This window comes from Micromesistius poutassou, assembly GCF_964030765.1.
Source record: "Micromesistius poutassou genome assembly, chromosome: 9".
In the NCBI taxonomy this organism is placed as follows: Eukaryota; Metazoa; Chordata; class Actinopteri; order Gadiformes; family Gadidae; genus Micromesistius; species Micromesistius poutassou.
This window is the reverse complement of record NC_140279.1, coordinates 7,630,296-7,654,253: the sequence shown is the minus strand read 5'-3', so window position 1 is coordinate 7,654,253 and position 23,958 is coordinate 7,630,296. Positions and strand designations below refer to the sequence as shown.

The 23,958-nt window shown below is 42.2% G+C and overlaps 2 protein-coding genes across 6 annotated transcripts in view; one reads left to right on the top strand and one right to left on the bottom strand.

The window, feature by feature from the left end:
- The window catches only part of szt2 (SZT2 subunit of KICSTOR complex), a 54,295-nt gene extending 39,831 nt beyond the window's left edge, over positions 1–14,464 (top strand). For 3 of the 5 annotated variants that reach the window (XM_084472458.1, XM_084472460.1, XM_084472462.1), the window contains 13 exons: positions 114–239; positions 455–657; positions 791–887; positions 1,037–1,120; positions 3,104–3,178; positions 6,326–6,391; positions 8,048–8,261; positions 8,669–8,852; positions 9,053–9,175; positions 9,323–9,890; positions 12,539–12,649; positions 12,938–13,006; positions 13,091–14,464. In XM_084472458.1, the coding sequence (XP_084328584.1) occupies positions 114–239; positions 455–657; positions 791–887; positions 1,037–1,120; positions 3,104–3,178; positions 6,326–6,391; positions 8,048–8,261; positions 8,669–8,852; positions 9,053–9,175; positions 9,323–9,890; positions 12,539–12,649; positions 12,938–13,006; positions 13,091–13,234 (2,064 nt within the window). In that variant the 3' untranslated portion in view covers positions 13,235–14,464. The remainder of the gene's footprint in view (positions 1–113; positions 240–454; positions 658–790; positions 888–1,036; positions 1,121–3,103; positions 3,179–6,325; positions 6,392–8,047; positions 8,262–8,668; positions 8,853–9,052; positions 9,176–9,322; positions 9,891–12,538; positions 12,650–12,937; positions 13,007–13,090) is intronic. The other 2 variants (XM_084472459.1, XM_084472461.1) reach the window with 2 other exon arrangements.
- Positions 14,465–14,618: 154 nt separating this feature from the next.
- hyi (hydroxypyruvate isomerase) lies at positions 14,619–17,862 on the bottom strand. The gene is made up of 8 exons (XM_084472464.1): positions 17,599–17,862; positions 17,162–17,273; positions 16,831–16,945; positions 16,532–16,610; positions 16,220–16,269; positions 15,353–15,422; positions 15,038–15,172; positions 14,619–14,952 (listed from the first exon to the last, which is right to left on the bottom strand). Exons 1-8 carry the CDS (start codon positions 17,846–17,848, stop codon positions 14,900–14,902), a joined length of 864 nt encoding a protein of 287 aa, XP_084328590.1. The 5' UTR covers positions 17,849–17,862; the 3' UTR covers positions 14,619–14,899.
- Between the last annotated feature and the right edge of the window lie 6,096 nt (positions 17,863–23,958).

The following is a 23,958-nucleotide window of genomic DNA, read 5'->3' as shown; positions in this document are numbered from 1 at the left end:
TCATCTTCTCACTCAGTCACCCAGTCACTCCCTCAGTGTTTAATTTTGAAGGTGCACACTCAAAATCAACACCATTGAATGCACGACCCGTTCAAACCGTTCCCCACTTCCAGGCGGTAGACCTGGACATTCTGAAGCAGTCCTCAAGGCTGGTCCACTACTGCGCCACCCCGCTCCTGTTTGACCCCGCCTTCCGCAGGCAGATCCAGGACGAGCAGTTCAACCGGCCCCCGGCTAAGGTATTACTTCTCTTCAACCCTCTTGCGGTATTTGTTATTTTGCTGGGCCTTAACCCTGGGAGACGGCGTGTCTGCTGGGACTAAGATGGTGTGTATGATGGGACAAAGACGGTGTGTCTGCTGGGACTATGCTTGGACTAAGACGGTGTGTCTGCTGGGACTATGCTGGTACTAAGAAGACGCTTCCTGTGTGTATGCTTCCTGTATGGGGGCAGAAGCGACACTGCTCCAGCGACTCGGCGGCCTCAGGACGCGACCGGAGCTACAGCACAGACTCAGCAGACACTATACCCAGCCGGCTGAAGGAGGAGTCCTGGCTGCTGGAGCTCTCTAACACCTTCCTGCAGCAGTACATCCAGTACCTGCAGAGCACAGGCTTCATCCTGGTGCAGGTCCGGCCTCAGTCTCCTGCCCGCAAGTTAGTCCTGTATATTCACATATAGTCTGACTAGTCCCACTTTGAGTGAATTGTATTAATGACCTCCTGTTTGAGGTCCCAGTGATCCTCCGTCTCTCACCAATGTGATGTTGTCGGTTCAACTTTGCCACAGTGTTGCGCGGGCCCGTGCTGCGATGCTGAGCTCTATGTTGTCTGAAGGGAGGATGTCCTTCTCTTACGTCAAGCAGAAAAGCGAGGACAGCCCAAAGGTCAGCATTGACTTCAAATCCATTGGAGGGAAATGCAACTGCATTCACTCGTTTATCATTCCTGACCAAAAGTCTGAATCGTATCAAACAGGGATGCGTTCTGCACCCTTGATGACACTCATTTTGTCTCGTCTTAAAAATGCTCTTAGCAGATCACAGCGAGTGGCACCACACCATACCACCTCCAGAGGGCGCTGCCAGGGGGAATCGTGCTCATCGAGTTGACTTTCCAGGTGAGTTCTTTCAGTGCAGCTTTCAGCTATCACTGGGAAATCCAGATGATATTCTGACTCAATTTCACACTAAACTTAACATAAGACATAACATAAAATAAATATACCTCTGTCAGTAAGGTACGCCCTCGGCAGGTTAAATTACCATCGTTCAACTCCGAGATACTCAAACTCCTTAAACAGAAGGCTTTTTCTCTCAAAAAATTACATTACACCTGAGAGCAAAAATGACTTCATAAAAATGAGAAATAAATGCACTACTGAACTACGCAAGGCTAAGACAACATACTTTCAGCAGCATATTATCCAATCTGCTTCCAACCCAAAGTCACTATGGCAGACTCTTAAATTCATTACTGGAGAAAATGAAAAAATATCCAAATTTACAGATTTTCCTCCATCTCAATCTCATCTCAGACTCTGAAAAGATTGCAAATGCCTTCAACGTATAATTCCTATCATCAGTTCAAGAACTAGCATCTGTCTTTCCTCCTACCTCTCATCCTTTAGCTCCCCCATCCTCTGATTTGTTTTCTTTCTCTGAGATCAGACAAGACGATCTGTTAACAAATATAAACACTCCCACAGGCGTGACAGTTATAAAAAAATCAGTTATTAATCAGTTATTAAAATCTATGTTTATGATGACCCATGCTAACAGGCTATTTTCCCCTCCAGCTGGAAAACAGCCCAAATTACACCAATTTTTAAAGCTGACAACCCTTCCCCATCAATTTTGCTTCTATGTGGAAAGCAGCAACTGGCTTAGTGACTGCCAACATGGTTTCCGTGCAAAGCGGTCCACCACGTCAGCTTTATCCGTAACTCTCTTAATAGAAGACCCATCACTGGAGCTATTTTTATTTATTTTTCGTCAAGTGTTTGACACAGTAGACCACCAGATTATATTATCCAAACTTCACTCTTCTAATCTATCACCCTCTGTATTAGACATGATTTCATCTTATTTAACAGATAGATCACAAGTTGTCACTAATTGACTTGAATTGCAATATCTCAGCGCTTAGGATGTGGTATGGGTGTTCCACAAGGAAGCATTCTTGGGCCTTTACTTTTTCTTTTATACATAAATGATCTCCCACATGTGTGTGAATACTCTAAATGCCTAATGTATGCTGATGACACTGTGCTCTTTCTGACACTAACCAGGTTATCATAAACCCCAAACTGTCATCTGAGCTCACACCTCACATACCATGGACATGCTTCCAAGTTAACTAAAAAGTTAAATCAGAAACTATATGTATATAACAAGATTATAACATACCTATCCTCTACTGTCTCCAAATCCCTACCTGCAGGCAATTGTATTCTCAACCATTTCATACTGTTTACCAATAATATTTACTGAACCCATCGCACAGCTATACAACCAAGTTTTAAATATCCACAGTAATCTTCCAAAATGGACACACCACTGCACTCAATCACTCACTCACATGTCTTGTCAAAATTGTATTTACAGTCATGCTATCAGATTTTTTTTTTCAACTCCAATACAGTACCTCACAACCACTCATCTCTCTCTTACCAAAGCATAACATGCCCTAACGTGCGTGTCACTAGATCAGTTTCCATGGCGCTCCACCCAATGCCTGTATACAATAATGGCTATGGGCAGAGGTCCTTCATGCATACTTTGACCAAAGTCTGGAACGGTCTTGTCTATGTGATTGTCCTACTGATGTCTGTGCTATGTTCCTGTTATGTGCTGTATGTAAATGTGACGTGTGATATGTTATACATGCTGCAGAACAGGAACCTTCTGGAAATCAGCTTTATAGTCAGGCCCGTTTTATATTGTAACTTAGTTACCTTTAAAACTTTCCTGTAAAAAATAAATAATAATAATTATAATTAACCCAACATTGATCCAAAAGTTGTTGTGTTTCATTGGATATTAAAAAATGTAAATGTAATCACTGTTATCTCCCACCTCTCTGTGTCTCTCCCTGCTCCTAGGGCTGCTACTTTTGTGTGAAACAGTACGCCTTGGAGTGTACACGGATCCCCATGGGCCAGACAGTCAACTCTCAGGTATGCACTGAGGATGTGAAATGCTGAAATATGGAAAATTGTCCCTGCAGGGATGGTAGTAGATGGTAGTATGGAAGTGTGGTGAGCAGGGTCCTTGTTTGCTCTAAACAATCGAATCTTGCTTGACCAAAGAATTCAACTTTGGTTACATCACACCGGAGAAGCATGAAAGTCCAAGTCTTTCACGGGACATGTGGAAAATGTCCAATGGGCTGTCCTACGACTTTTACTCAGGAGCTACTTCCTTATCCCTCATGACTTGCTTGTTTGCATGACATGCTCTGTCAACTGAGCCCTTATATAGAGCGGATGCACTCAAGCTCAATTTTGAGTGACAGAACAAATGGTCAGAATACTTCTGTATTTGGATGAAACAGTTATCGGTTTCACACTAAACCACGGTCAATTTCTCTACTGTTAGTGTTTGATTACTGTGCTTTGAAAAACTCATGGTGAAACAGTCAAGAATCCACCAAAGTTAGCAACAGTCGTGCCAGAGATGATCAGCCTTCTAAGAGGACTAAAGGTGCTTTACAGGGAAAAACAGAAATAAATCAGACAATCAGAACCTGAAGAACCCTATGTACCTCATGCTTCAAATTGGCATTTTACTCTATTCTTATTGGGTGGCAGTAGGGGGGCACATACAGATTATCGCACCGGGTCCCGTAATGAACGCCCCTGTCCACCAGCATGTCTCAGGATGATGTATGGCATGTGATAGTGTGGTTATTTGTATTTGGGGTTTTCTATTTAAAACTTATCAGCATAAGTTTTACATAACCATTATTATTGTTTTGAAGATATTCAGCACAATTGATTGGTCACTATAATGAAATGAAATTCTCATACCACTTGTGTATTTTTAGTCGAAAAATCATTACCTTACTGTTTTAATGTAATGGAATAATACACAATAACAAATACAAATTAATCAATACATTTCAGCATAAGAGCAGAGCTAAGGTGCTACACTGGCAGCATCCCTCTGTGTAGCAGAGGGATTTAATTTCAGCTTCACCACAATTTTGTTTAATTGTTACTTTACTAGAAAAGTGGGTTTGGGGAGTACGGTTGGTTCATCCCCTGAAAAATGTGTATACATAGCTGATCAGACAAAGCGGCAATGCCCTGGTACAGACCTCTTTAGAAAGGACTTAAATGAAGTGTGGGTTTATTAACTATTCAATAGCCACTGCTGTTGTATATTTGCATGTAAAATGTACGGCTACAGGCAGTCATTTGATTTTTTTTTTCTTTTTTTTTTTTTTCCGATTATAAGTACCGCCAAAGTACCAACTTGAATCTGAAAGCCTGATAGAAACCCTGCCCAACCAAACAGACATGGAAGGGTTTGTTTATTGTCATTGTGGCTCAATGGTGGTTTTCTGTGGTTGCTTTTGTAAAAGGGTGTTGAGTCGAAACTACAGATATGGGATGAAACAAAAAAAAGGTGCCGCGTTTTCCCTTAACCATAAACGTAATCTATGGTGACTGATGCTGTCTTTTACCGATCATCCCATCAAAAATTGGTTGTGCACCTGGGGGGGGACCCATTTGTCCAGCAGCGGCCAAAAGACACCCAAGTGTGTGTGTTTGCCAGCCTAAGGACGTGAAGAGACTTTGTTCCTATATTCCTTCCTCAAAACTGAAAGAGTCTAGCGCCCGACTCAACGGTTGACCAGCTGGTCTGCAGCCCTCCTTATTTAAATCAAGATGTGCATGGAGCCCCTCCCCTCTAGGATCCCATCCAGGTCCTGGCAGCCACGCTTTGAAGGAGTCCTGGCAGGGACCCAATGACAGTGTGTGTGGTAGTGCAGCCTCAAGGAGACGAGGGCTTGAACAAACTCATCTGTCACACACAGTTTGGTGTGATCATCTTTGTTGTTGAGGTGGCACCTTGTGTGGCACAATTATATTTAATATGGAGGTCAAAGGCTGAAGGTAGGGGTCAATGTTAATACTGAGGTTGGTGAAGGAGGCGGGATCGGAGGTGGTTAGGCCAGCGATGGAGAGGTGGGTTAATGCTGGTATTCAGTGTGCCATAAGTGTAGCAAACAATCTAATGATATCCCAGGCTATGATGTCGTCACTGAGGGAGACCATATACAGGATGAGATTAGGCTGGAGTTTGGTTAGCAGCAGAATCACAGATTAAAGCTTTAATGTTTAAGGGTTCTCCGACATGGCATTTTGTCTCATATCCTTTTCACTAGCTTTACTTTTATTGAACTGCTGGCACATTTAGTGCCAGTGACTATTGTGCAGCCTGTGCTCAACCGAACAGTGCATTTAGTACCACAGTGGTTCTCACAGTGCGGTACTTCAAAGGATTGCTGGGGGATCGAGCAAAATTTTAAAGTAACATTGTTGTGGTTTTAATTTTGGGTATGAACAGTTCTTAAATAATTCCACCTTAAGAAAATGATTGAGTACTCCCTCAACATAAGTAGATCTGAACAGAAACACGTTCCGTAAATCATGCCAATATGAGCACATCACAATAAAGGGGTACTTGGCTGAAAATATCTTAGTAAAAATTGTTTGAGAACAGCTGAGGTATAAGAAAAATAAAATTATTTGATGCTAAAGAGTTGGGCGGCATCGCGTTTGCAATGAAGATGCTCTAATAGAGCTGCATGAATATGTGTGCTTGAGTGTGTTTGTGTTTAAGTGTTTTAAACTCATGTCCAACTACATTCATGTACAGGTAATCTTGTTTAAGTTGGAATACACCTTTTCTAATGTTGGACTAGGTCATGGAGACTCCACCCTGTAACACCCTGGCTTACAGTATTGCTGTCATCTTCTAATCATTTTGCAAACATTCTCACTTCCTTCAGAAACTTTTGTACGATTTTAACTCATTTGTATCACGTCTCATCTGCCATTTAGTTCCAAAGTTGTTTTTGCCTTCTACCTATATGTGCCTGTCCCTGTCTTCCAGTCTGTACTGTGTTCCAGTCTGTCCGTACCTGTAGGTCTTTCATTATGTCTCACAGTTCCTGTCCTTGCCTGTCTGGTTATTTTTTACGAAAGCCTGTCTGTCTGCCTGCCAGATCTGTTGGCCTATCTGTCGGCCTGCCTGTCTGTCTGTATGTCTGTCTGTCTGTCTGTCTGGTCCTACACATGTCTTTTCTCCATCAGGGCACCTTCCTCACCAAACCCCGTTGCAAGCCGTTTCCAGAAGCCATACCAGTGTCTGACTCCGCGGTATGTCCCAGAATTTTTGAGATGGGCGCTATTTCTCTCTCATAATAATCAGCCTCCGACTCATCTCCATCGTCCTGCTTGCAGCCAATCTATCCCTGGGCTGTTTCTCTCATTCCTTTCTGTTCCTCGAATCGGGACGGTGCTTACATTTATATCTATTAACTCTCACTAATTCCACAGAAACACTCCTCTGCCTGACCAATCTGCTCTCAGGAAATGCCATTGATTTATATGGATATTTTTACATATGGTTTTACATGGTTGGTTTTCAGTGGTTTTGGGGAATTATATTGGTTGATGGTGCAATGTGTACGATTTGTGTCCACCCCTACTCTCTTTGGTCCTTCCTCCTGCCTCCCCCTTCCTTCCTCGCTCCAAACACATCGGCCCACTGACTATGGAGTAATGCTTACCATTTACAGTTGAGCTGTGCTATGCAACAGCTCAAGTCAAGTTGTTCTCCTTCAAGTGAGCCTCTAAGTCTGAGCCAACATTATATTTTTCAGGGACTATTGACATTAGAATACTCTACTATTGACGTTAAAGGTTAAATATGCGGCTCTTTAGGCACAAAGTTGGATTCCAACGCGGGTGGGAATGGCGCTAGCTGGGCTAGCAGCTAACTTTAGTAAATATCGCTGCCACACAAACATCAGACTTCAGACATCTTTGACTAAAGGTAAAAAGCAAATTTCTTTGCATTCTGTAGATAAATGTTGTTAACTCTGGTATGATTTAAACGAATAATCGTACACATTGCACCTCAAAGAATGACAGCTCTCTCTTTACGGGTTTGGAGCTGAAAATCTTTATTTTTTTAAATCTCTTTTCAGTTCCTGTCATGCTTATTCCTTTTACTTTGGATGCTCTTTATTCCAATTCACCCCAAATTGATTGCTGCTCGGATCCTGTGTTTGGTGTTTGTACTTTGCTAATCACACCCCTACTTCACTCTTCCACTGGCCCTTCTGTGCTTCGAAACAGCAGGAGGGAAATGTTTTGGTTTTGATTTCAACCTCAGATTGACTGTTTCTTCTATGTTCATGGCCTGGTCAAAGGCCATACAGTGATTGATTTTGGTGAATTACGCTGTTGAAATGTCGTTGTGCTCGATCCTTGATTCATTTTTATGGCAGCCTTGCAATTTGCTGATCTTTTATTTTGTACTTTATAATTTGAAAGTCTGTTTTTGCCAAGACTAAATTCTTGACAAAGTCATGTTCATGTTATGTCTCCCACAAGATGGAAACACAATTGTTTTTTTATCAATTTGATAGAGAAATGGTTTAGAAGAAACATAAGTCTGTTTTCTTAAGTCAAAATGAATAGAAATTTATGATTATTTGATTCTTTATTTTATCAGATTCCACACTTACACTGCTACTAATGCAGAGCACTGCTTCCAATGTGGGATTTGATTAAATACAATATGAACTTAATAAACTAAAAAAAACGGTAAGTTTCATGTTCTTACCTAGTATTTGCCCATTTAACACGAATAAACCTTAAGTAGGCATTTCCTGCTAGCATTGTCACCATGTGTATAACAAAAACAATTAGGATTCGGTAGACTCGGAAGTTTAACCTTACAAATTCCAATTGGATGTGGGTGTTTGTGTTGTTGTTGTTGTTGTGTGGCTACGTATCCCCCTCTAGCTCTCCATGCTATTCACCGAGGAGTGTGACAAGGTGCGGGACCTCATGCACGTGCACTCCTTCAGCTACGACTACCACCTGCGCGTGGTCCACCAGCACCTGGTGGGCTGCCACATGATGCTCCGCCAGGGCTACCAGCTCACCCATTTCCTGGAGGACTTCATTTCCCATCATCCTGATATTCCCAAATTTGGTCGCAATCATGTGTTTCAAGGTAAGCGACATGATGATTTTTGTTCCGTATCGACGCGATCTGAGAAAGTCAATAGCAATACCAGGCAAACAAACATTAGTTTTTTAACACCCTTTGATAAAGTCTTGGTTCCAGTTATCCGAGATTAGGGTGAATGAAATCCCTAGTATCACTCTTACAAACTCTCACTCTTAGATATGCCTCTTACAAAGCCATATCTCATTGTCGTCTGGACCCTGTTCACACCCTGTCTCTCTCGGGCCATCACATGGATGATGATGTGATATCCATTACGGAGAGCAAACCTGAACCTGATCTGTACTGTCTCACGAGGCTGCCCGCGTTCAGGAATTATCCTTAACATTGCAACCGTGTCATCCTTCCTCTAACTGTGTCGCGTTTTGAATGTTTCCCCGGGACTCGACCAGGGAGCTTCTCGGTCTCCACGGGGATGATCACGGCCCACCAGTTGTACAACTACATCACGGACCACGCCAACACCTACAGCATGAAGCCCGTCCGCATGTCCAAGACCACCTGCACCGCCGACGGCAAGAAGGGGGGTCCCAGCGCAGAGCAGCACGAATACGCCCTGGTGGCTCTGTGGAACAGGTGGTTACGGCAATACCGCTTGGTCATGGCTCGTTGGGTGGCAAGAAATACACTTGCATTGTTGTTGTTTTGTTTTGTGGATTGACATTTTGGTTTGTAACATTTCCACTGATCTTTTGATATCCCATTTGATCTTGTACTTTGCATGAATACATTTTTTTCACTTCATCTTCATCCTCTTCGTCCTCTTGTTTTTCCAGCTCTGGTTCCTATAAGGACCCTGAAGGACTCGAACACTATGACGACTTTGACGTGTCTCTGCTCGTGTGCCACAACGCCGCCCCCTTCGAGGAACAGCTGGAAGGGGACCGCCACGTGCTCAAGTAAGAGCTCATGGGAGATGACAACATCACCTGGGGGGGGCGGGGGGGTACAGGCACACACAGGCATTGGGCAGATCCCTCTGTGTTTGAATGTGAAAACAGGTTAATGTGACTGCATGTGTGTGTGCGCACCACCCTGTGTCCCAGGCTCCGGTTCTACGTGATCATGACGAGCCAGAGGGAACTGTTCCCCCGTCTCACTGCCGACATGCGGCGCTTCAAGAAGCTCCCCCCTCAGCTCCACCGCGACCCTGCCGACCCCTCCGCCAGCAGCAGCAGCAGCAGCAGCAGCAGGGCCCTGGAGACGGCCGAGCTCGGAGGCGGAGGAGGAGGAGGAGCAGCGGCAGACATGGAGTGCGACCCTTGGGACGAGCACCGAGCCGCGACCGCAGCCTCCCCCGAGGCCAGCGAGTCCACGGCCCCGGCGGGGACTCTGGCGTCACGAATCGGCGACACCCACGGCCTCCTGTACCCGTCCGCTCCGTTTCCCCTGCTCAACAGCGAGGTGCTCGCCGCGGAGCGCCACATCCAGGCCAGCGTGGAGCAGGCCATGGGCCACTGCCGCCGGGACACCTTGTGGAGGAGGCTGTTCCACGGGGAGCACCTGGACCTGGTGCTGGACAAGCTGAAGCTCACCAAGCTGTCCTTCGGCGAGCTGGAGGAGCTGCTGGAGACAGTGGTCAGCCGCTCCATCGGGGAAATCGATCCCCAGCTGGTACACGCTCTACTCTCTCTTTCTCTGTGACCCCTTTTCCACCAACGCGGTTCCAGTGCTGGTTCGGAGCCAGTGCCAATCTCGAACCGGTTCTTGGCTTTTCCACATAAATAATCCTGGCTCCGGGCCAGACCAACAGGTTCCAACTCAGCACCAACTCCACGCTGGTCCAGAAACAAGAACCATTGACGTCTAGTACTGGGTTGTGTCATTTTAGCGTTCATTTTAATGTCCTGACGAGTTACTAGGACAACAGGGTTGTATGCTCTGACGCGTTGACGTGGCTCTATTCTAGCCCTAAAGTCTGTGGAAAATCCAGCTGGTTCTTGGGGAGTTGGCGTGTAGAACCAACACTGAACTAGCCCAGCACCAACACTGGGTTTGCGTTGGTGGAAAAGGGCTGTGTGTAGCACGAGGACCCACCTCCAAGTCATGTGGTGTGTCTCGGGGATTTAACGAGCCTCAGTGTTGCTTGTAGAAGTAAGAGCTCAAACTAAGCATCCCAGATCACTCAGGCGCTCTGGAACAGCTGGAATGGGGTCTCGAGACTCAGGGTGTCCCAACGTCCCAGTGAGGATTAGAAATGTGTTGGTGACTAACGTAAATCCCCCCCCCCCCGGGACAAGAGGGGGTTTGGGGATGTTTTAGTTCCGCCTCTCTCTTGGGGTGTAGCCTGACAATGATGCCCATCTATCACAGTCCACAACTGAACACATATTATTTTATTATTATTCATTGGGGGTCAAGCAGTGAAGCTGCGAGACAACCTATTGTTTTCGTACGTTTTCCTATTATTATTATCCTGCCATGAGAGTCTATGGCAGCCCATAGAACGCCATGGTAAAAAGTTGTGAAATTTTGCACACTGATTCAGGACAGACCCATAAGCCCTCACAGCAAATTTGAGGTCGCTAGCCCATGAGCTTTAGCGCCACCAACAGGTCAAAGTTGGACATGCATTCATGTTTATAACTTTTGACCCATTCATCCAATATTCACAAACAATGTATCATTGGAATCCTTGGGCCAAGCCGAGTTCAACGCACCCTATGACGTCATTTTGCGCCATGATGGATTTTCCGCCATCTTGGTTCATGTCAAAAACCTTAAGAATGTTTCACCTATCACAAATTCTGTCCAATCATCTCGAAACTGATGATGAAAAATTATTGAACTGATTTTTCAAATTCAAAACTGTTTGGCCGCAACAGCCAATCAAATTCGACCACGAAGCTGCCAAACAGGAAGTAAGCCAATTTCTCAGCAGCCCTTTGACATATCATAACCAAACTTGGTACATAGACCCATGACATCATCCTGGGGACACTCAATGAATTTGGTGACCTTTGACCTCTAGGGGGCGCTATAATTAATGACGATGTGTTTTAACTCCCCTTCTTCACATGAGTATATTTCAAACAAATTTCCAATGTCTGGTGATACTATCAGACCTCCCCATATAGCTGGTAAATTAATTGTCACGAAAATATCCACGGCAGCCAATCAAATTCGACCACGAAGCCGCCAAACAGGAAGTAAGCCAATTTCTCAGCAGCCTTTTGACATATCATAACCAAACTTGGTACATAGACCCATGACATCATCATGGAGACACTCAATGAATTTGGTGACCTTTGACCTCTAGGGGGCACTGTTATTAATAGATATGTGTTTTAACCACCTCTCTCTTCACATGAGTATATTTCAAACTTATATTCAATGTCTGGTGATACTGTCAGACCTCCCCATATAGCTCATGAATTATTTTTCATGGAAACATCAGAATTTGGCCACGGTGTTGAAAGTTCAGTCAAAATCAATAGTACATATCCACAGGCCACAAATTCTGTCGAATCTTCATGAAACTTGCCATATATGATCTTCAGACCAAGCTGAACACATGTGTCAAACAGCTTTTTCAAATTCAAAACCGTTTGGCCATGACAGCCAATCAACGAGACGGCGAAGCTGCCAAACAGGAAGTAAGCCTGTTTCTCAGCAACCCTTTAACATATCATAGCCAAACTTGGTACATAGACTCATGACATCATCCCAGGGACACCCAAACAACTTGGTGACCTTTGACATCAGGGGGACATCAAACAGGAAGTGAGCTCATATCTCTGCAAGGCTTTCATGTATTCAAACCAAACTTGGCTTGATATATGACCCTATCCTGATGATGCCCAAGGAAGTTGGTGACCTTTGACCTCTAGGGGAGCATTAAAACCACAGCGAGTGTGATCATATCTCAGTCAATCTTTTATTTTTTGACATGAAACTTGTTGAAAGTGCTGAAGGCCGTGTGTCTGACGTAGATCTATCTTGTTGATGTGGCTACTCTGGTCTATTCTGCAAATTAGTTTATGGAGTCCCATTCTGCTTGACCCCCACATCACTGCTTGCAGTTATATTTATTATTATTATTAAGAGGTGCAACAACTGTGAAAATAGTACACATCAATGCTTCTTTTTACACAAATTGTATTACAATATTACTCTTGTCAAGCGAGCTTGCCTATCCTTGCCAAATGCTTGAAAAAAAACCTATTCTCATATACTCAACGATACAATGGTTCATGGCAAAAATAAAAGTGAAAGGCAGTGAAATCCTGTTCAGTTTCTTACATGCGGTTCTGTTTCTGCAGGACTGCTTCCTCACCATGAGTCCTGGCTGGTACCAGAGTCTCATTAAAGTGCTGCTTTCCCGCTTCCCTCAGAGCTGCCGACACTTCGATGAAAACGGCATCCAGTATCTGGTAAGACTTGGGGGAAGTCAGGGGGTAGTGGATGAAAGCCTATAAAGGACATGGGATATTCCTTGGGTCTGCTCATGTTGATGGTGAGATGAGAATGAGAATACATTTTCGTTCATGCTCTCGGATATCATTGCTGTCTTTCAGGAGATGACACCAAACAACATGAATAATTACAATGTATATAGCTTAATGTTGCGAGGAAGTAATAGGAATATTAGCATGTCATATTTGTAAAAAATAGAAAAACTGAATTGTACACAAATGAATAACATCTTTTTTTTTTTTCAGGCAGTACTAAATCAGAAATTTATTGACTGCTTTGTCCTGGTTTTCCTTGACACACAAGCTGGAAAAACGGTGAGTAGTCCGTCCAGTGTGTGTGTGTGTCTGTCGGTCTGCGTCTGTTTGTCTGTCAATCAAACTGTTCGTCTCTGTCTACAGAGTCTCAAAGTGGTGTTCCGCGAGCCACTGCCTTCCCAACCGCAGGCCAGTACCAGCCCTCCACCGCAACTGGTGTCCATGTACCATCACCTGGAGTCGGTCATCAACACCGCCTGCTACACCCTCTGGACTGGTCTGCTGTAGACCCTTTGCTACGCCACAGGACTTCTCTGGGATGTTTAGCATGTAGGCTCATTCTTTGTCTTCTACACCAAGTCAAATGCATTGATACCTTATGTGTGTGGAGAAAGGTTTCTAACAATATTATCCTCTTAAGATAGAATCTCTAGTACTTTGGAGGCTCTTGAAACACACTGAACTTGCAGGGGCGTTAATTTGAATAATTGCTTGCCCAACAGTTGGGGGAAAACCTTTTGTTTGTAATGGGTTCATTACTTATAGTATGCTGTATATGAGCCCTTTTAAAAATAAAAACAACTTGAGGCACAGGGATTTAATGCAGCACAAATGCTGCCGAGTTAACATGGTGTGAGATGTTTTGACACCAATACGGTTAATAATCCTACAACAATGGATGAGAACAAGGATCTATGAGGAATTCATTACCTACAGCAGTTTTGATTTTCTTCATTGCTTCACTCGCATAAGCAGTCTTTGTTTATAGTTAATGTAATATAACCACTTTTTTATAAATAATTAAAAGCATTGTAAATACCTTATTTTAATATACCCTGAAATACCACTACCAGTTTTTCTGGTGAAGAACAGACAGGTGAACTGAATAGTGAACTTGTTGGGTGTCAAATGATTCTGCTAAATCACTTCCCGAACGAGACTCAGCTTACCTTAAACCCTCAAGTGCCTTTCTGGATTTCTTGTTTTGTGTGTCTTGAAATGTATTTGTTGCATCTGCCCCCAAATATTAAACATGCTCATTGGTCAATTTAATTTCAATGGGCCTGTTATTTGATTTTAACAAATTTACTATCTTGGAAGAGTTTTACAAATAACTATCAAAATTGTTCTTTAATTATTCGTTTTGGCTTTAATTTCATTTTTCTTTGGTTATCCCATTATTTGGTCTACTTTGAATAACCACTGTAAAGACTGAGAAGTATGATACAGTATAGCTGTCCAATCCTGGAAGCCAGGTAGTCTTCAGCAACATTTCTAACATCAAAACTAAGATATCAATTCTAGAGTGGTTTTATTTAAATTTGTATTTTTTTTTTAAGGAAGGAACATTTGAAGGGAACTTCGTTGCTTGTTACTGATAGTTATATTGTTTGAATATCAAACGAAGGAGAAGGTTGTTGTCAAATGTGAAATCTGAAGAATGAATGCAGAATGGTTACCCCCCTGAGCATTTTCCATATCACACTGTAACTGCACACTGTAATTTTGAATGTATCAATGGATTTGTATGAATACAACTCATTAATAAAATTGATTGTTCTCTACAGTGAAACCAGAAGATTGCCTGAAACACTTATTATGAATCTAAACTTTATATGCAGAAGCGAGTTGGTTTTGATTTTACCAGACGTCAGTAATAAAAATTCACATGTGAAATTGCATTGAGTTTACTATTTTTTTTTTTTCTACAGGCATGACCGTTATGGCACTGATACCTCTGGGAAAAGGTTGATTGGATTTGTAAATTCCTTGGTGTGCAAGCATCATCTACAGAGGCAAGCGACTATACAAATCATATTATTCTTCTCAATTGAGATGAGAACAAATTTCAATCAATTAACAAAATCTGAGTGGCAAGTGCTGAAATAATGCATTAGAACAGCATGTGATTTTCTCCCGTCAAACAAGTCTTCAGTCATCTTACTTCGGAATTCACTTGCTTGCTGTATAATCTCTAAACCAAGCAAGACTTTCACTTGTGGATCCTAAAGTGAACAGAAATATGAAACCAAATCATGTTATGCATACAATGAAAACAAATACAATTTCTGAACAACATGGGAATCTTACCTAGTGGCTTGTATTCACAGCCAATGTATTCTGTGTATCCCATACTCTCCAGCAGGCTGAACAGATACTGGTATTTTAGTTCACCGGCGCTATCTGGCTCGTTGCGTCCTGGGACCTGAGCGATCTGAATGTGGCCTGTAAAATGAAGATGATCACCCTGGAGCATATGAGGAGCTGAAACTTTTGAACTGGATCACTATTGGCTTTGTGTATTTCCTTGACTAAAGGAACATATAATAGGATATATTATCATTTTATGATATATGGAATATGACCAATTACACTGTACTGAACAGAAATATGTGCTGTACTTACCAATTAAGGGAAAATACTTCTTCAAGTTTTGTGTGAGATTGCCATCCATTATTTGCCAATGAAATACATCCTACAGGGAAAAAATGTAAATACTTTTTATACAAATATAGATCAAATGTAGTAGCGGTGAGTATTTTCTATTGATAACTGCTACTATATTTTATCTATATTTGTATACGTTAGTGGTGGGCATAGATTTTTTTTAAAATCTAGATTAATCTAGATTAATCTTGGAATTAATCTAGATTAATCTAGATTAAAATGGCTCATTTGAATTCTGCTGAAGGCATTCATAATATGTGTGTGCTACCTAAATAATGACTAAAAGTAAGTCTTTGAGAACGGGTTTCTCAAGCCAGGTGGCGCATTAGACCAGGGGCTCATCTCCTGTTTCCAAAATGCATCACAAACTCTAGTATAACTTACTACACGCTTACTATCACAAACTCAAACGCGGGAAAATATAACGGCGCCGGGACGCGCCCTCGCTACAGGTCCACGGCACGCTCGTCTCCGGTGAGCGTCGCGGCAGCAGCGGCAGCCGGGGCGGCGGTGGTGGTGGCGTTGACGGCAGACGGCTGGTACGCGTCCGCCTACCGCCGTACAAAGGTGGGCAGCTCGGAGGAGTCATCGCTCACCCAAGTTGTTTCTATTATCATTGCTACATTGTCTCCAGCATATGGCGCGATTATGGACAGTATATTTTATTAAACACTCAGCTTCTGTTTAGGCCTACTTCAACTTTGAGAATAGATTAACGGCGATATTTTTTTTATCGCCCGATAAGAGTCTCGCGTTAACGCAGCACGTTAACGCCGATAACGGCCCACCACTAGTATACGTACATACATCAAATGAACAACCTACCATTTGGAGCTTAATGTTCGGCTTCCCAACCTTCTCTATCACTGCAGCTGCTATAGGGGAGTCAAATATTTGTTGATCACAACATTATTAAATGGTCTTTTAAAGATCCTAAGTCATTAACATTGAATAATATTGTCAGTATTATGTCAGAGATTGAAATTGATTTCAGACATGTATATGACAAGTATGTGCCAAGATTTGTTTTAATTGGCAAATCAAGTAGGGCCTATACTGATGTGATTCAATAAACATAATAAATAACATAACACTACATCATAGATACGCTTGCTGGAGATGGAATGTCATGTTTACCATGATGTGGAGAATCCAGGAAATATCTGGGATCTGTAATCCTTGTATTGATGGGTTCAATCAGACCTGTCACACCCTCCTTAAAGTGTAGAACCATAATAAGTTTATGAGGCTTTATGAAAAGGCACATTGGAGTTGTAGCTACAGTCATAGCTGTATAATTTTCAGACGACAGTGACTGTCAACCAGAAGAAAACGATGGTTTGAATTGTTGACGGGTGTGTTTCATTCCTGAGAAACTTTTGCAGCAAGAGACTCACACAGTGTATCGTGTTCCGAGCTATGTTTTTTCCCTTTACCTTCATGAGGACATCTGCAGCATACTGGAGGTTTTGTACAAAGGTGAACTCCATCTCACTGGCAACTTGTGCTCTGTCAGACCCCACTGGTACCCGTCCTGCCATCAGATGGATCCTGGGGATAACACAGTAAACGTAATATAGAAGCTGTTGGAGACTCCTAAGACTCACTCACTTATCTTCATACTGCATTGTTCAACTTGAATTCAGATCAAAGATCGAAGGTCACAAAGTAACAATGACTTTTCAAAATTTCTTCTAAATGTATTGGTTTGATATATCTATTTTACCATACAATCAGAACATCGAGTAGGACTTGTTAGTTCCCCACCTTTTGCAGTCCAATGCATTTGCATACTTCAGAGCAAGTTGCAAGCCCTGTCTGAACTCTGCCTCTCGCCCAGGCACCGCTGCAAGGCCAAGATCACCTGCCTTCATGTCACCTGGAATGTATATATACAACTCATGATTAGTCAGTAGACCTCCCTTGAACCATTCCTGTTAGACCACACATAACCATCCATAACACACACACACACACACACACACACACACACACACACACACACACACACACACACACACACACACACACACACACACACACACACACACACACACACACACACACACACACACACACGCACACACACGCACACACACACACACACACACACACACACACACACACACACACACACACACACACACACACAAGCGAGCATAAAAAGTGTTGAGAAGTGAAAAGAGAAGCAGTATCAACTCTACCTGGGGGGGTGTTTATCAGTACCACTTTCACGCCGGTGTCATTGCTGGCTCTTTGGATGTGCTCTATTTTGGTATCGTATGGCCACGCCGCCTCGACAGCCTTGAATCCATCAGATGCAGCAGCACATATTCTTTGAGTCAAATCGGGCAGTTCCGTATACAGCCAAGAAATGTTAGCACAGAATTTTAGACGTGACATGTTTGATTCGCAGGGTGCACCACCTGTAGAGGGAAACATACCAGCGTTCATTCACCCGGTGGATGGGCGGCATTCCGTTCCTTCTTCTTTTCCGATTTGGTGTTCCAAAATTCAGCGCGCTATACCGTCACCTACCGTACTGGAGGTTAGATTAGATTATCTCATCTCATTTTGTTGGTTAATTTGCTCAACATTTATTTCTGAATTGACAAATTCGTTTATGATTTATGATTGAGTGAGACCTCAAGCTCAGCCCTCCTTTTTAAATATGTAAATGCTATTATGCCCTAAAAACGTATAACTTCCACTCATTTCAAGCGACCATTGTGCTCATTCTACAATTTGATATCATTTTTAAAAAGACAGAATAAATGCCAAGAACAGATCAATTCAATCAACTCATAAATGCCAAGAACAGATCAATGCAATCAACTCATTTTTATTTGCCAATGGCAAATTCCTTTAGATAATTATTACAAAACTCAAATAGAAAATTGATGAGCTATTCTCTGTCAACTGTCAACTATGCTCTGAGCTACACACTTCCATTGGTCCTATGGTCTTTATATGGAGCCAGATAAACCAATTGTGAGCCTCCCAGTATGCCAACAGAGGCTCTCGTTCCAGCTGGGGTAAGCTGCCAAGCCCACTCCATTCTAAGGGTCCATTTCAACACGTTTTCTTAATGCTTGAGCTTTAGGCTTGGCCACTCAAGCCATTTGGAAATGGGAATGATTGGGACATCTCTGCTGTTTCAGCGTCAGTCAAATCAACGTTGACTGTTTCCTGTTTACCTTTAACCACTTTTAGACCCCAGAAAATCTGACTTGCCTTTAAGATGTCTTTAAACCCGTGGGGCTTCTCAGGAAACATTGTTTTATTCACATCTATGACTGAGATGTATTCCTGAATTTCCCCTAGGGTCAAATAAAGTTCTATCTATCTATCTATTTATCTATCTATCTATCTATCTATCTATCTATCTATCTATCTATCTATCTATCTATCTACCTATCTATCTATCTATCTATCTATCTATCTATTTCAATGTGGGTTCATAACAGGCCTTATTGTAGGAGAAAGGTTGACTTAATTTAGTTATGTCTGGTCATCTTTTGTTCTGACCTCTCTCTGTGAAGCTTGTTAGATTTGTGAAGATAAACCCCTGTCTATGCTGAACCGTCAAGATACACATAGGCCTACCATGGGTTATCACGAACCACTGTAAAGAGTTAATAACATTTTCCTAGCCGATTTGAATGGCAACAGTTGAGCGTGCCCATTGCAGTCTGGTCGAAAATTACCGAAAACTCCCGAGATAAAAAAGAAAAAGAGAAAAAGGCGTCTACTACGGAGCGCGCCAGCGTGGAAAAGGAGGAGGAGGAGAGGAGGCTGTTCAGTCATACACCGCCGCGCGCGCTGACCGCAACGCTGAGGGAAAACACTTGGCGCACGTGGTCGCTCGGGACGTTCACCTACCGTGGCTGAAAGTCGGATTAACTATCTAGGGATTAAAGCGCTTTTTTATGGACGACCCTAGACGTATGGCGATTATCGAACGAGCGCGCGGAAAAGATAAGAGGGGGTGAGACTATTCTGAAGCTTAACTTTAAAAAAAGGTCGCCCGTTCCTCGAAGAGGTCCTTCGTGATACATAGTGATGGTGAGTTCATGGATGTTCATGTTTGATGTTTAAAAAGGCTGTCTGTAGCCTACTATGCTCGCGTGCAACACACACACACACACACACACACACACACACACACACACACACACACACACACACACACACACACACACACACACACACACACACACACACACACACACACACACACACACACACACACACACACACACACACGCCCGGATTTGTTTTCTGTGATTGTGATGACTTTAAGGTCTATCGATGAGTGACTTGTTTTCCATTTTGTCAATAACATTGTGCCCTTTAATGATTAACAACTGACCTCCCTGAGGCCGTCAGGGTTCTTTATAATCATGATCGTATAATAGACAAGGCCTATTGTATCATAAAGTGTATCCTAAAGTTCACTGATCAACTCAAATAAAAACGTAAGTTTGTTCGTAGCCCAAATCATTTAAAATAAGTAGGCTACATATATTGTAGGATAAAAATGCCTATAGTTACATCAAATAAATAACAAATAGCCTACTAATAAATAATAAATACTAATACTAATAAATGAATACTTTAGCTAATATGCATTACACGTGAAATTAACATCATAGGTATCAATGGGACAACTTTGGATGCAAGCTTTTAGCTTTAAGGCACCCTGCTTGTAGATATACAGTCAACACAATAACTGATGCACACTTAATTTAATCTTCAATACATTATTATGATTCTCAAATCCCCTTTGAGTTAGCATATTTATGATATTTTCTTGCTTCCTGCTTCTATGAATTCATCTTGCTTCTTAATGGATAAAGGGCCTGCCTGCTCCTATCAGCCTTGAGCAGGACACAGTTGGCATCCACACACAGGCAACCAAGCATCTTCAGTGAAACAGTGAATGCAGCCTACATGATTCCTATGGGAAAGCGTCAAAAGGTGGAGGTGTGGCTTCTAGGAAACCAGCCAGGGGGCGACCATGTTGATAGCACAAAGGATGCAGGCTTCAGAACCCAGTCTGCAGGCCACAAAGACATCAAATGTCAAATGATATGACACCTTTCAGTGGGGGACAGGAAAGGAGCTCTAGAGAGAAATAACACAAAATTGTGTTATTTGTTAATTCATTTAACTAATAATAAAAAATTGGTTGGAACTGGACATTTGTTCAACCACACTTCTTGGACGCCTGTCTTGACCATTTGTCAGATGTTAAGTGACTATTTCAGTGGATGAAGCAATACGTAGGGAAACTGAAAATATAAACTGGAGGATATATGAATCATCAGCATATGTTCAGGCTGCCCACTGCTGTGATTTGGAAAGCCATAGAGTGTGTTTTTCTACGAGTGTGACAAAACCTCCCACCACCATGCCCCAACAGACTGGCTGTGCGCAGGACATTAGACAGGAATGGGGCCTTGTAGGCTCCGACGCAGAGGGGATGTGACCCACTGTGCTCTGGCAGTGCTCGGGAACCCGGCAATCTGCTGCTCGCTTGGACATTACTGCTCTGGTCGCATGAGATTTTCCTCCAAAATACCATCTTTCATTTCTGGTTTGCAAATATCCCTGAGAAGGCTGTATACCTGTTCAAATTCAAATACCATCCAAGATTGTATGTTCAAATGGCCGGCCTATCACCCAAATGTTCTTTTAATAGCCTACATTGATATAGAAGGGATGTGATGAGAAAGGTCATTGGAAACGGCAACAAGGTTTTGGCTGGCTGTAACCAATTACTAATTCTCCATCCAGCAGGATTCATTTTATTAAGGCTTCAGTTTTGTTTGATGATTACAGACTTCCTAGTCCAATAATTCACAATCACAATATAAAGACTATAAAGACTGGCACAATTGAAACTAATCAGGGCATCTCTTTTCATGATTGTTTCAGAGAATCTCGCTTGCCGATCAATCACATCCTTGTGATGACGCGCTGTGATGACACAGCGTCATCACAGCTCAATCACAGGTCTGCCAATGCAACCCTGGTCAATGGAGGAGAAGCAATGGGATGTAGGGAGCTGTTTAGTTTCATAATCTCTTCTGCTCATTTCTGATGTTTATTTTGTCTTTGTAACTCCAGTTTCACTTTCAGCAGCTTTATGAATAGAGCTTAAAGGGTTTGTCTTGCCATGTGCTCTACAACATAGGCAAAACGGTCACACCTCTCCGGGCGGAAGTCGCGGCACCAGCTAGTTTTGTTCACACGGTGGGGTGATGGAACAGCTGCAATGCCAGTAGCTGGTGCAACAACAGGTGTGAGGTGTTCCCAACTGGTCAGACGTGCCATACTCACATGCACCATTGATGGATCCAAATGTGTTTTAGATGTCTGTTGTATGTGCATATCATTAGCAACATGACTGCCTGTTTTTTTAGTTTTTTTTTATCTGACATTAAAAGTCAATAAAAAATACAAGCAATACTTTTTCTAATTAACGGTATTGCAGTACAGTGTTTTTATATGCTCATCAAAAGATGAAATTGGGGCACGTGGTGGTTTAGGATAAGAATTAAAACACAAACATTGATAAATCTCTAATAAAGGTTTTATGGAATTATGTTTTCTCTATTTATTATTGAGTCTGTTTAGTTAACTTAATAAACTAATAGATACGTATTTGTAAAAAAATAATTATAGTTCAGTTGCAAGCTAATATTTTTTTATAAAAAACAATGGAGGTTGTGTTTGTTTAGGTATTAATTCTAATACGGTTATGTAGCTGTCAATATTAACAGTCTAGGGTTTGCCATTGAGCTCAGGCAATGCTTGCAGAAGTAAATGTCAGAAATGTAACCAGGTGACGTTTTAACCGAAGGTAATGTGGCAAATGAATGGCAGAAAGTGGACAATCATTTAATTGTTTAAATTATTATGTACCATTATATAACACATGGCCATGGTTTGCTTCCATCCATTATTGTATGCCACTATTTAGTTGACTTCCTGCCACAACCAAATCTATGTGAGTATCAGGATCCCTGTAGAAGATGCAGGTGGGTTGACCATAGTGTGAAGTGTCTACTCCTCCTATGCCCTCACTTTGAAATAAAATTAGAGGCAAGCTGTTATGCCCTAACGGATGTTAATATCCTTCCAGGCGATCTTCAGCTTTGCTGTTTATGTTTGAAGGCTCTGAAATTCAGTGTTGTGCATGAACTAGTTTAAAAGAACTAGTTCATTGAACAAGTTGAACGTAACATATTTTTAACTAAAGAACTTGAACTTGAACTAGTTCAGATTTTGTGACATTCTGAATTGATGCTTAGGTCCAGATGACATGATTATTAAATAGAATTACTGCCTTAGTTGTGATGAATGAAACAGGTGTACAAATAATATCCACAACAATTTGAGATTGTAGTGATGGGCAGTAGGTAATGGAGAGGATTAATTAAAAATATAAGCACAGAATACTGTTTTACTTCAGTTTCTAAAAAAAACTGTTAATGAACTGAATATGAACTAGTTCAAAACTGAATTGGTGAATGATGAACGTGAATTTATTAATTTTCTTTTGTATGAACTGAACTTTGAACTAGTTCATGTGAAGTATGAACTTGCACAACACTGCTGAAATTGCACCCTTTGCACCAGTTCATATTGAGGAGATCATACACTGACGGAGTAACAGAACAAGATCATGCTCAGTGGTGTCACAATAGGCCCCTTTGTTCCATTCTCAGAAAGGAGAATCCGTCTTCTGGATAAAAAAACCCTCCAGTTTATACTTTTCTTCTTCTAATTGTATTTACGGTTTTTGGCGACCTCAGTGGCTGATGCTCTGGTCTCATAGCTGAAGTATTCCTGGAGGGAGATAATGCTCCTGTGGTAGACATGGTGTCCTATTCAGGGTGTCTCCCTGCTTTTTGCAGATTGCCTTTTGTCTACCGGCTGACAGCCACATATTTCCTAATTCCAGTTTTTCCTCACCCCACGAGAACAAAATAACATGAAAACTGTTAATCGAATATATTTATTCATGCTAATTGTTTCAGTGTTATTCAGTGTTAGCTATTTTACGGTTGTTTTCACTGTTGATGGGTTGATTGCCAAATCCCAGTTTGGGGGAATATATGTAATACTAAATTATATTCAAATTATATTTATCACATAGCTGAGTAAACTTCTGTGTCTAGAGTAATGAGGAGCAGTTGCTTTTAGCAGATTTAAAAGTTGACACTTCAAAACCTGCCATTGGATGAGACAAAATAAAGGCCTGCCTTTTAAGGCTTCCCCCCTTGCCTCAGGTGAAACCCAACACCTGTGATATCATGAATGTAGACACTAGGTTCTTTCTTGCTTATCCCTCCACATAATGTCGTGGGGCTTTTCACTGGCTGCTCTGGGGATAGATCACATTTGGCCATGCCAGCCACTGGGTAAGGACCCATTGCATGGTTGACCAAAGGGCTAGGCTCAGTTGGATCATTCACACCAGTGAGATCTGCTTCCCTGCTCTGTGTAGTCTACTTGACCTGTGGATAACCTGGTCAAAACCTTCTCCTTAATCT

Coding starts and splice junctions, on each gene's coding strand:
- hyi (XM_084472464.1), bottom strand. CDS start 17,848: ATGAACGCTGGTATGTTTCCCTCTACAGGTGGTGCACCCTGCGAATCA. Junction 17,274..17,598: donor ACTGATAAACACCCCCCCAG/GTAGAGTTGATA, acceptor TATACATTCCAG/GTGACATGAAGGCAGGTGAT. Junction 15,173..15,352: donor GAAGTATTTTCCCTTAATTG/GTAAGTACAGCA, acceptor TTCATTTTACAG/GCCACATTCAGATCGCTCAG.